At 48.3% G+C, this 13095-nt stretch overlaps 1 protein-coding gene across 7 annotated transcripts in view; it reads right to left on the bottom strand.

Moving 5' to 3' along the window:
• NCAM1 (neural cell adhesion molecule 1) overlaps positions 1-13095 on the bottom strand; it is a 326142-nt gene that overhangs the window by 28416 nt on the left and 284631 nt on the right. For 6 of the 7 annotated variants that reach the window (XM_059707903.1, XM_059707905.1, XM_059707908.1 and 3 more), the window contains 5 exons: positions 12925-13075; positions 12408-12592; positions 11953-12049; positions 11482-11652; positions 10341-10472 (listed from right to left, as the gene is read on the bottom strand). In XM_059707903.1, coding sequence (XP_059563886.1) covers positions 10341-10472; positions 11482-11652; positions 11953-12049; positions 12408-12592; positions 12925-13075 — 736 coding nt within the window. Of the gene's footprint in view, positions 1-10340; positions 10476-11481; positions 11653-11952; positions 12050-12407; positions 12593-12924; positions 13076-13095 lie in introns of all 7 variants that reach the window. The other variant, XM_059707904.1, reaches the window with a different exon arrangement.

Here is a 13095-nt window from a genome sequence, read left to right as displayed (position 1 = left end):
GTTGTTCGCTTTCGCCGGGAAAGCTGTGAGCAGGGGCTGCCTTTCTCTGTAATCGTGAAATATTTTCACAAAGTCGTGACAGTTGCAATATTAACTAATTATTTAGTCACTGCTCTGTACTTAATTAGCCTACAATTTTATCTCCTTTGCTGTAATGGCCAATCACGTGCTTCTTGGTCACATGGAGCTCTCCTGTCATGGTCACACAAAGTGACTGGCTTTGATTTGTCCCCCCTGCCCGGGAGAGGGTCGCTCTTGACTAGTGACACCTCAGTGATCACAGCAAACTGCTCTAGTTCAAAATTCTTAAGTCTCTCATCTCAGAAAGTCCTCAATTTGCATGAATTTCATGAAGCACTCTCATTGGTTTTAAGCAAATACAACCTTTGCAACTATAGGGTTTCACTGTTGTGAACAAATACATTTTCACATTTTCATGTAAATATGACTCATTTTAGAGTAACTGTGGTTTTTAGAACTACTGGATAAAGTTAAACAACAATGTCATAAAGCTAATTTACAAAACTGTTTTCTGGGAAATAATTTTTGCGAACTATCTGGTAAAAATTCAAGTTTGCAAACTGTGCTGTGGCTAAGTGGTTTTACTGTAGATAGCAGTTTGCATGGCCAAATTCTTAAAGCAAAACATTAAACCAAAGGCTGTCTTGGTATCAAATTGTCATGTGAAGGCTGCAAAGAATGATGAGTTCTGCCTGTGAATTGAAAACAAGAGGAACTCTCCCAAATGTCTTTACTTAGGAAATCTGAGACGGGAAGCAATGAGCGGGCCCTGGGTGCCAGGCCGTGGTCCCAGATTTATTTCACTTATCAGAACAAAGAGTTTTACCTTCTGTTCACCAGCGTGGACGACATCATCAGCACCATGCAAGCCACATGACAAAGTCACATGATACGCACGCACATGATTGGTTGAAAGGAAAGTGGAGAAGGTCACATGGAAAATACAAAAAAATTAAAAACTGATGTAAACAATGGGCAGGGAGAAAAATCAACAACAAAATCACAGACTAAATAAAAGGAGAAATCAAATTAAATTAGCAGCATATATAGGAAACATTGGGAGGACGGTAAAACCGCCCAGAAATGGAGAATAATAAATCATAAAGAGCATTTGGTTAACACCAATAAGCATTAGATATAGCTGCAACACTGCATATTAATAACATGTCAAGGAGCATGTAAAGTGGCTTTAAAACGGGAAGGTGTTTCTGTCAGGACCCGGCTGGCAGAGTCAATCCGGAAACTGCTGAAGGAAGAGAAAACGCAAGTCATTATCACAGGTTCCAGAAACATCTCGGCATCCTTGGGGAACAAGGGCAGGGAAACAGAACACGGGTTGTGAGGGAAAAGTCCCCTGATGCTTAAGGCGTAGACTGAGCTCTGTGAGGACAGGCCGGCACATTACGTCAAGAGAAGTCATTTCATTTCCTTTGGTGCAGAGGAGGGGGCCTGGGCATCTTTTCTCACTTCCCTACTCATGTGCCCCAGTTATCCCAGGGGCCACGACACATGTAAAGGAAGAGGTCAGTGTAGGAAGAAAATAGGTGTCCTTCTGGTGGTTGAGGCAACAGCTCCATCAACAGTGAACAGAAACGAAACCCCTATCCCAAGAAGCTGAGAGTCTGATGTTAAACAAATGCTCAGCGTTTGTAGAGACAGTTAACTCTTTAGAACTGTGGCTGCATTGATAAGACACGTTTTGACTTTTACAAGGAAAAAAATCGTTTTCTTGTTTGGATTTATCCACACTCCTTTTCGTTCTATGTTGTGTTTACACTCCAATTTGTTGCTTAAATGTGACATGAATGACCTTATTTTGTTAGAAGGCATTTTGGGTTTCCCACCTCAACTTCCATAGGCTGAGGGGAGTTTTGGCTATTGCCAATTGAAGCTGGGAGAGAAGAAGGGCCAAGACGGGAGGTGAAGCTATCACTCTGCCCAGCTATTTAAGAATATTTTGAGAGAAATGTTTTAACCAAGGTACGTGCTCCCTTGCTACTGTGAGCTGATAGCATGTAAGCTTCTTACCGTCGGACACACACAGGTTCTGCACATGCCCACCATTGGTGTCCTGTAGGAATTCTTACAACTGAGAAGTTTATCCATTGATTTTATTTAGGACACCTTCATTCATTCATAATTGTGACTAGATCAAAACACACACACACACACGGGACATTCTTTCATTCCAGCCTCATCAATGGAGTGATGATTGGAAGATTTTGTGTGCTTCTAGCTGCTGTGCTGTTAGTTCCACTGCCATTCAGCTGTGCAGCATTTTGCCTTCCTGTTGAGCAATGCATTCATGCTACATACAGGCAGCTGCCCAATTGTGACTGTCTTTCCTTTATCTCGGTATCCACTGGGACCTACAATTTGGGTCAGTAGCCAAGTGGTTTAAAATAAAAAACTCAAACTTTCTCCTCTTTGGATGACACTATGAAACATTTTATCTGTGGGCAGAAATGCCTGGTATTTAATAATTAAGCACATGTCAGGGGAGAAACACCTAATTCTTCCTTAAGGAAAAATATGGATCCAAGGTTGTATTTTACTTCCAGAGAAGATGGACTTACATTGAGGCACCTTAAATATGACAGCACTTGTGCAAATGTGTAAGGCAGCTTCTCCCCTGCGCCTGGCACACACACTGCACACAGGAGAAGGGATGGGGGCATTGTTGTTAGAAGAACAAAGGTCCTGTTAGTTGCATTCCTTTTCCAAATGCAAAAACCCATCATCTGAATTAAACCCACGTGAACACAGTTCATTTTCACCCACTCTGCTCTGCTGGTGAAATGAAACCTCAAAAGCGTCAGGAATTAAAATTCACTGCAGCACACACATGAAGAGAACACCAAGAAAACAGGCCCTTAGCTCTGCTCTGCAGTAGGCAAAACACCATTCCATGCAACACAGACCAGGACAACCTTTTCTTCTCCGTTCAATTTTGTGTGGAGAGCCTGGCCCGGGAGTGGGAGTGGTACTGTGCACACCTGCTTTCTTCTGCTTTCTGTGGCCTGACCCCAGCCCTGCTCATGGATGCATGCCACTCTTCGGTGCACTAAGACATGTTATAAAACCTAAAACTCTCACACAGCTGAGGACCCACACTGTAAACACACACACACACACACACACACACACACACACACACACACGCACACACACGCACATCCACAGTTGATGTCAGGGGATTTAAGGCCTAACCACAGCGTACTTCATTCGAGTTTTAAAACGATTAGCTTGGAGCATGTTATGGCTGTGATGAAGTGCAATGTTTTCCACAACGGAAAAGATGATATGGTCTGGCCCCAACTCTATCATCAGGAGATGAATTCCAGAACTTTCATCTGGATGCTCAATACACAAACTTGAGCAAGCCCGGTTATGCTTGCCCGGTTTTTGGGCCATGCTTTTTCTTGCACTGGGAGTGCCCTTCCTTCCCATGTGCTCTGTGGACACAGCTCCCCCCGCTGGGCCAGACACGGAGGCAGGCTGTCAGGACTCAGCCAGTCTTCCTTCTTGGCTTCACCCTCTGCCTTTCTCCAAATAGCCATTTTTTCCTACTCCTTCCCTCGTTTTCTTTTAGCTACTGCTATATGAGCGTGTGGCGTGTGTGTGTGTGTGTGTGTGTGTGTGTGTGTGTGTGTGTGAGCATCAGTGGGGCGGGACAATGAAAGCTGGGAAGAGATGCTGTTCTTTTGTCTCATCAGGGTTTCTCTAATCCTTTTCTAATTTTGACTTGAGGATAAATTTTGAGAAGTCTCCTCATGCACAGGTATTCTTTACATAATCACCCCAGCTCCTTGGGTGGTGCCCGGTCTGCTTTCGTGGCCAAGGACACAGCATGCTCAGAAAACCACACTGGTGAGGAGCGGCCATGCATTCTCAACTGTTGCTCTAATACAAGGGAAAACCATGAGCAGCGCTGTGACCCGGAAGTCAGATCCGCAACAAGCAGCAATCTGGCCAAGGGCAGCTCAGCTCTGTACTCACTAGATGATTCTGTGGTTGTGAGGGCAGGAAGAGGCCAGGTTGCTATGGAAACAGGAATCACAGAAAAGGCTCAGAAAGGTGATGGAGGAAATGGACATAAATTCATAAGTGTGTCTAGCTATTTAAGGCATTATGATAAAGAAAAGACAGGGATAGTGAAGGAGATATTCTCTCACTGTTTTCTTCCCTGATTTATCAATGTGAATATACTTTAAGGAGATTATCAGAGGTTTTGCCGACAAATCACTCTGACACATTGAGAAATAATATAACCCTCCTTTACTCTTACCATGAATTACAGCTATTATGTGCTGAGCCCTGTTTGTCATACTTGATCTTTAATTCTCACAAATACCTACAAGGTAGGTAAATCTGTCCTCCATTTGAGTGGTGAGAAATCTGAGGTTTGGGGAGGCTGAGCGATTCATTAAGATTATGAGCTGTGCACAGAGGTGGCAGAGCTGGGATTTGAACCAGGCTGTTTCCAGCTCCCAAGCCGGACTCCTGCTGCTGCGGTACACAGCTTGGAACGGCCCAAATGGGGTGGTGGGCCTGCTCCTGACTCAATCAGGTGCAACAAGAGGCTTCTGAGCATGGGGCGGGGTCCCCTCTTGTGGCTGTGCCTGAAATGCAGGGACTTCTGACGTACTAAGGAGAACTCAGCCAGCCAGTGGCACACCCCTGCCTGCACCCTGTCTGCTGCCTTGGGCACGGGTTGGCATGACGCTCTGGGACTCACTCAGCAGCTGTCTCGCTTTGCTCATTCCCCCCAGAAAGAGGTTCAAAACTGTAAACAGGGGAGGCCCGGAGCTCCTTCTACTGTGGAGGATGCAGGGGACACAGCGACAGGGCCACCAATAAGTAAGATTGTATGAGCGAGGCTCAGCCAGGATGATGAAGGCTGGGACTGACCAGGCGACACCATTGTCAGGCTTAGTGGCACTGCTCCTGGGCGGGCAAGCTCGGCTTGTGAACACTATGATGTTCTGTGGGAGGGGGTCGGGGAGAGCAAGTAGCCCTCCTGGTTTATAGAGGAGAGAAAACCAGGCCCGCTGTGGAGGTGAATAATGTGCCTACGGCCTGGCACACCTGCAAGCAGACACTGCTTATTTTCCCACAAATATTTACGAGAAACGTATGCATTTATGAAAAAGCAAAAGGTCTAGGCTTTGCTTTCTAATTTCAGTGTCTGAATCCAACTGTGCCAATGAAAATGAAAGCGAAAACATAACACCCCCGAGGCATTTCTTATGGGCCCGCAGATAGAGTTTTCTGGGCAAATTCCTTTGGCCTCTCTGAATATCAGCTCGGGTCCAGTTCACTAAGCAGCCAGCACTGGCCAGGCTGCAGCAGCCTCAGGAGCCTGCCCGCAGCATTTTCGGGCCAGAACCACACCCCTCACTTGCCTCCCCTCAGGCAGTGCTGCCGCCCAGGAATCAGGGAGGCCCTGTGCCTATTTCTCTTCTCATTTGCTTCTCTACAACCCGGCGCTGCTTCCCGCCAACAGAGTTGAGTTATCACCTGGTGAAGGTGATAACACTAGGCAGACCCACTGTGGCTGGTGGCAAGCAACCTGCAGAGAGATGGATGAAGAAAATGATACTCACTCTCTGGGTGAGACAATGGGACAGGAGTGGAAGAGCTAGCAGGAGCCGCTGAGAAAAGAAAAATGAAGGTGAAAAAAAAGAGATAAAAGATCATCAAGGCGTACAGATGCTGCATGAAAAAAAACGGGAGAGCCAACCCTGGGACGTCAGTACAAGAAGCTGCAGTGAGTTAAAACGGGCAAGAAGAACACGGTGCTCGAGAACAGGTGGCTGGAGGACCAGCAGAGAGCAGCGCCATAGACCTGTGTGCCTGCCATGCCTGCAGCTCAGGCAAGGGACTGGGCCAGGAACAGCTGCAGAGGCCTTCGACCCTGCTGAAAACAAACGGCTGACTCAGCAGGGGCAGCTGTCTCCAGGGGAGTGGAGAGACAGGAGGAAAGGGAAAAGAGAAGGCCGGCTTTTTATTTTAGGTGTCTCTATGGGTGTTTGTATATAGATATATATTTATGCTGACACATACAATTGTAGCAAAACTTCTATGTCTCTCCCTAATTTCAATGTTTGAATAAAATGAAAATGACGGCCCTACTTATTAATGTTTACTACCGATAGAGGTTCATGATTGTTTGGCATCTGGATGAGAAAAACCTCTGCTGCTCTCCAAAAAAATCCCTACAGAATGTGATTCTCTGGATGCTGCTTTGTGTAGGGAGAGCAATGCAAATAATACCGTTATTCTCGCTAAACAAGTAACTCTAAGCAATGTTAGCATGGAAAACGGGCAGAGATGGTGCATCCAAAACATTTGGACAGCTCTTCAGTTTTCCACTGGCAAATCTCCCCACCCAGATCACAAAAAAAAAGTCCCTCTGAGAGCTGGATGAAAATTAGGAAAAATGTCACCGTGTCCTCAACATTGCCTTGATCTTCCTTTCACCTTCCAGATGCGGGGATCTCATTAAACCATGCAAGTACAATGTCACTGGGGTCAGAGCAAGGTAGGCTACTAACTCATCATGATTTGATGGTCTGGTTAATTCAGGTAAAAATGTATCTCTTTCTCTTTTACTTTTTGGCTTGAGTTGTTTGCATAACTATCTATATTATTGTGGCAAAGGGATAGAGTTGTATATGCTTTAATCACAATATATTACAATGCATTTAACTTACACTTGCACTGTATCATCTAGGGGCAAAATGTGAAAACAAAAATCTCAAGATGCCTCTTAAAAAGTAGAGACTCATTCATATATAATCATTTATGTTGCTTCATGGCACAGAAGCAATTAAGAGGTAATATTCGGACAATGAAATGTTGAAGGTGAAGCTCGATCATGAGGAATAGTTTCATAACAAATTGTGACATCATCTCTTCAGGGCCTCAGCTGCTCTTATAGGAAAGCATCCCCTCCCCGCCAAGGCAATCAGAGGTCGTCAGCTTTTCACCTGAGAGTGTCGTAACAGCCTGAAGACATCGGTCCTAAAAATACATGTGACAGAGGTACTTTCCTAGGTTGGAGTTCCATCTGTTTGTTTAAAGCCATAGCTTCCTTAAGACCTTTACACACGCATTTATGAACTGCACACAAGAACCTCCAAACAGGTGAGCCATGCTTTCTACTCCAGCAGCTCAGAAGCAGGAGTCCTTGAGGTATTTGTGCTCTCTGGCTAGTTCCATCTGCTCATCCCTGCTTTGACATATTCACGCCTCTGAATGTGGAGAAGTCTATTATGGAACCGAGAAAGCAACCCCAGTACTGAGACATCTCAACGAACTTCAGGTGATGAGGTAATGTGAAATGCACTGGCCCTCGCCTAGCTCTCCCACTCAGGGCTGGCAGCGATGGCTCTCTGTCCAGTGTGCTAACTCTGTTGATCCTGTACCTTCTCTCCCTTGGGGTGAGGGTGCACCCAGCACCCAACTCTGGGACTGTGTGTAGTTCTCCTTGTCTAAAAGAAGTTTGCCTTTTAGTTTTTAAACTGTAATTTTATTAAATGATTGAGAAAACTAACTGTTCATGCCACTAACAATGCCTGCTACTGCATTACTCATGATCTACTTGGAATGGAGAGCTGACCCCACCATTTCCTACAGGGCCTCCTGGGATCTTGGTTAATTACCTATTTTCATATATCAGACAACAAACAACAAGGTCTGGAGGTCTCCTTTAAAAAAAAATTAAACACTGACTTTCAAAGCAGCATCTGCTATGGGAATTCTCACCTTTACAAGGGCTGAGCTGGCAATGAATGAAAACCGCTTATAGTCTTTGAAGTTCAAGGCCAGTGACTCCAATTCAGTTCTCAGAGCCTAGTTATTGGTGAGAAACTCAAAGGGGCCTCCCCACAGCCTCCCTCTCAGCAAAGTAACTAAGCCCACACGGAGTACTGATAACCCACATCTAGAAGAGCATGAACCGAAGATCAGGCTAAGGACGGTGTCAGGACCCGGACAGTGTCACACCCAGAGTGGTGCCTGCCTTCTGCAAGCAGCTGCCAGCCCAGAGCAGACAGCTGTCAGTCCCACCTCACAGCTCCACCCCTTCCTGTCTCCTGCCAGGACTGGTTCATTCAGAGCCACCTCTGCTGAGATAGTTAATTTAACACTTGGTGAAGATCTCGGAACGCCTACACCAAGCTACTTAGTTTCTGCTGTTGCTGCAAAATTTCTGAATTCATTTTTAAAAGATAAGCTTCCCTGAGTGTCTTTCAGGAACGAGGAGCTTTTTATGAAAAGAGTGTTCAGCTCTCTGAATACCTTTCTTCTAAGTCTCTTTGGGTACTACTTCCCCCCACTATTCTGAGCGCAGCCTAGGAAGGGGCCAGGCCGCAGGGATTGAAGTTCGGGCATCTGTACAGGCAGGGAGATCGCCTCACAGCTCTGCTCCCAGAACGGCGGGCCAGCTTCCTGCCACCCTTGCTCCCTGAATTTGCAGTAACAGCTTACACAATTAGGGTCCCTCCCAGGGAGAATCACCCCTCTCTACATGCTTGGCAGTAGAGTTACTAAGTAGCTGGTTAGTTTTCCCAAACATAGAAGTGGCAGTTTGCAAGTACCTCCTGCTTTAGTAAAGAGCAGGGTTGGCTGAGCTGGGGTCTCACTCCCGGCAGCCCCCTGCAGGACATGCCATGGATTGGAATCTAACCTCATGCTCTGCTTTACAACTGCAGCTGCTGCCCCACCAGTCCTCCTGGCGCCCTCCAGCTGCCTCCCTGACAGACAGAACGAGGACACGAGGCGCTCGATTTTTCTATCTCCTAAAAGCAAATGTGGAAATCCTTTCACATTCTTTTTCCTGTTAAGGGATTTTGAATCGAGGCCTGGTGATGATGTGGCCACTTTTCTGGCCTCCTGGCTAAAGATGAGGTGGGGCTGTAGTGTGTTATTAAGAGATCACCTGCAGATGTCCACTACGCTTGGCTTGGCAAACATCACTGTTGCCACAGCGTAAGTGTCACACACAGAAATTAATACATAAACACAACTTCAAAAGACACAAAAGCTTCATGCTCTAAAACAGAAGGAGGGTTAGCTTCCGGGAGTAACCTATGGACATTAACCAGCACACAGCTAGGCTATGATCAGTGTGGTTAGGGCCTGGACAGCAGCATCTACTTCAGCCCCTCGGGGACAGAAGAGACTGGAACTAAATTAATAACTAGGACAGAGATGCTAATGCCATGGGAACAAGTAGCGAGGTATGAAGAGGCACTTACGTGGAACAGGGGTATCTGCATTTCCCATGGATGGAACACAGATGGAAAGAAAAGACAAGAGATAGACCCAAGGAAAAAAAAAACAGATGTAAAAGAAATGACTTGGATCGCAGAACACAGGGCACTGGAAACTCAAATTATCGAATTATTTCACATCCAGAAAGAAGCAATTCCTGTGGGAGGAAGATAAGACAGGCTTTCTACTTCTTGGAAGAGTAAGGGGATCTCTTTCCAGGGCCCCAGCTTCAAAGAGAAGGAAGCAAGGATCCCCGCCTGCTTTATAATTCCAGGAGTCAGCAGCCTGGGCCTCTGGGACCACTTGTGGAGTCTGTTCTCCATGGTGTGGGGTCTCCTGCTCCTCCCAGGGCGGGCCTGTGAAGGGCTACCTAGAGCAGGGCTCGCCCCAGAGCTGGCTGTCCTGGGGATGAGCGAAAGGAGGGCAGGCAGAGTGAGGGAAAGTGGGGATGACAGAGGGAAACAGAAATGCATCCCTGAACGGAACCGGGAAGAAGCGACTGGAAGTTTGATAGGGAGGGAGACCCTGAGGTGCGTTCCTGGTGTGGGAAGGGTTAGGGGGAGCCAAAAGTCAAAGGCCTCCACATCCTTTTCCCTTTGCTTTGCTGGGATTATGCCTCTGCTCCTCCTCCATCCCCAGCACCCCCTGCTTTTCTCTACGTTAATATCTCTGCTGCATCAACAGTCCCACAGCTCATTATGGGAACTGTCACTGTCGTTACCCTCGTCCTTCAATCACAGGTGCTGAGGGCCTTTGTGACCTGTGTCAAAAAGCAAATCCCCAACCGCCCACTGCACACGCCCTCTAACAACCCCGGCTGTCAGTCTATGACAGTGTCACCAAGACCCCGAGAAAGAGGATAAAGGGACTGGGTGTCAGTCATCACTGAGGGCCAGAGAGCAGGGAGGTGGGGCCACCTCCAGCAGAGGCATCTGAAAGACAAAAGGCTGTCATCTGAACAATGGGTGGCCAGCTCAGGGTCCCAAAAGGCCCCCAGAAGAAGAGGGAGGGGGAGAGGCAGGGCAGACGGCTCTACTTACGGACTGGCTGCGTCTTGAACTCAGAGGCCGTGCTGATCTCGCCCAAACCCTTGCCGTTGAGGGCTGCCAGTCGCACTGTGTATGTCGTCTCAGGCTTCAGGCCCATGATGGTGACGATGCCCTCCATGCTGGCTGTTGTGAGAACATGGAAAGGATCACAAATGATAAAAAGCCTATCGGCGAAATGGTGCAGCTGCTGTGGGAAACACTATGGTGGGTCGTCAAAAAATCAAACACAGAATTATCAGTGGATCCAGCAATTCTACTTCTAGGACTACACACAGAAGGATCGAAGCAGAGACCTGGACAGATATCTACACACCCACGCTCACAGCATTGGTCACAGTAGCCAAAAGGTGGGGGCACCCAGATGTTCCCGGACACATGAATGGAAAAAAAAATGTGGTGCACACGTACAATGGAACATTATTCAGCTTTAAAAAGGAGGAAAATTCTGACACGCATTACATAAATGAGCCTCAAGGACATTGTGCTATATGAAATGAGCCAGACACAAAAGGACAAATACTGTATGATTCCACTTATACAAAGTACCTAGGAGAGTCAACTACAGAGAGACAGAAAAGGGAGTGGTGGCTGCCAGGAGCTGGGCAGGAGGGGAGGGGAGTTAGTGTTTCATGGGTACAGAGTTTGGGATGATAAAGCTCTGGAGATGAACCCTGGTGATGGTTGCACAACAACGAGACTGGACTTAATGCCACTGAACCGTACCCTTAAAATGGTTAAAATGGTACATTTCATGTTGTATATGTTTTACTACAATAACACATAACTACATGCGGAGCAGGGTGGACTGGCCTCGCCAGGTTGTCACACCGAAGCAGGGCTTCTGCGTGGCAGGTGGTTGGGATGGCCCCTCCATCCTGCAGGGTCACAGGAACCAGGTTCTGAAGTGCCAGGGTACAGAGGCCAACAAGTCTACGTGAGATGTGACCGTGCCTAATTCGAGGTTGCAGCATAGGGACATGAACGGATGGCAGGTGACCAGTAGGTGAGAGTGGTATGCTGCCCTACCCTATGGGCAGTCAGGGTGCCCGATCTGGTGAAGGCAGGGGTGAATGTGTGCCCAGCACCAAGGGACTCCTCATTCTGAAGGAAACAAAGACTTTTCCAGACTCACCTTCCTTGGCATCGTACCACTTGAAGTGCCACATTTCCTCGCCCACTGCTTTCCACTCAGCCTTGTATTTGAGGATGGGCACCCCACCTGTGGCCTCTGGCTCATCAAACTGCACCTGTGCTGTGCTCGAGTATGGCTCCACCAGGTCGATGGATGGTGAGGATGGGGTGTCTGTGGGGAGAACACAGATGAAGGCCCAAGTGAGCTTCAGGCAGGACACAACTCGCAATCACGTCTTTGTGGTTTCTGCTCAGTCTTGAAGTCTTGTTGCCTGTCTCCCTGCCCGCCTCCCCACACGATTCTCTCCCCACATGCTCCATGCCCCCATCCTCAAGTCTCCACCACTCCCTGCTTCCTCCTCAGGCTTTGCTGACCCGGGGCCTCTGTTCTCACTTTCCTGGCATCACTCAAGGACACCAAATGGGCCAGCAAGGGTTTTCAAAGGCGGGTGCAGCCGTAAGGGGTGCTCACCTGCTTGGACAAGGATGAATTCCAGAGACTCCTGTCCAATGCGGTTCACGGCGGTGCAGTTGTAGTTTCCAAAATCATTTTCAGAGTCCGGGGTCACCTTGAGAGAGAAGGAGCTCTTGGTTTACATGCCCATGGGATGGTCACAGCCTCAGGCCCTTATTTATTGGATTCAATTAGCAAAGAATAGAAGTAGTAAAGCAGGAATCATTGGCTCCACCCAACCCTTAAGCCAGAGAGGAAAACAGAGAGGGGCTGTGGAAGAAGACACTCTGTCTTCCAGGCCCTGGGGTTGCCCAGGAGACACAGGGGTTGGGCTGAAGCCCGAGTTCTTCTCCAGCTAATGGCTCCCAGCTCAGGACATGCCAGAGAAGCAAGAAGGATTTTAGCAGCATTCAGGAGCCCATCTATAGTCAAACTGCCTTTTCCACCCTGCCGCTGGCCCGTGCCCCGCTCACCTCCAGGTAGCTGGCAGAGGGGCTGTTGTAGATCTTGATATTGCTGTAGTTGGAGCTTGGCAGCAGCTGACCATCTCGGAACCATGAGATTGTGGCACTGGGGTAGGCAAACACCTCGCAGGTGATGTTCACCTGGTTCCCCTCCCAGGTGTACACAGCCACGGGGCCCTGCAGCTTGGGGGCATCTGCAACGAGTGGCAATGACTGTCAGGAAGCCTGCCACTGTCATGGAGCCCTACAGATGCTGTCTCCTGGCACTGGGAGGGGGGTGTGCCCTGAAGCCGAGCTATGCCAGGGTATAGTAGAGGTCGGGGCTGTTCTGGCAATCCTGTGAGCTGACGGGAAGACAGAGGGCATGCAGCAGGTAAGAAGCCTGGGGATGGTGTGAGGAGATGACCTGGGGACCCAGGGAAAGAGATCGAAGCTTGCCAGCTGCAGGTCCTAGCTGCTCTTTTCCCCGTCCATCCCAACCGTCCACGGCCCCTCCCTCCCAGGTCTTTCCACAGTTATTCCTCACATTGCACTTCAAGGTACATGGACTGGGAGTCCTGGCCGATAGTGTTGCTGGCGGTGCAGATGTACTCTCCAGCGTCTGTGTACTGGATGCTCTTCAGGGTCAGGGAGGACACGCGGGCGTGGCTGCGCACCACCATGTGCCCATCCAGAGTCTGCCGGGAGGGAACAGAGA

The sequence above is a fragment of the Myotis daubentonii genome, chromosome 9, assembly GCF_963259705.1.
Source record: "Myotis daubentonii chromosome 9, mMyoDau2.1, whole genome shotgun sequence".
In the NCBI taxonomy this organism is placed as follows: domain Eukaryota; kingdom Metazoa; phylum Chordata; class Mammalia; order Chiroptera; family Vespertilionidae; genus Myotis; species Myotis daubentonii.
Note: the sequence above shows the minus strand (reverse complement) of the source record. Positions and strands in the feature narration are given on the sequence as shown.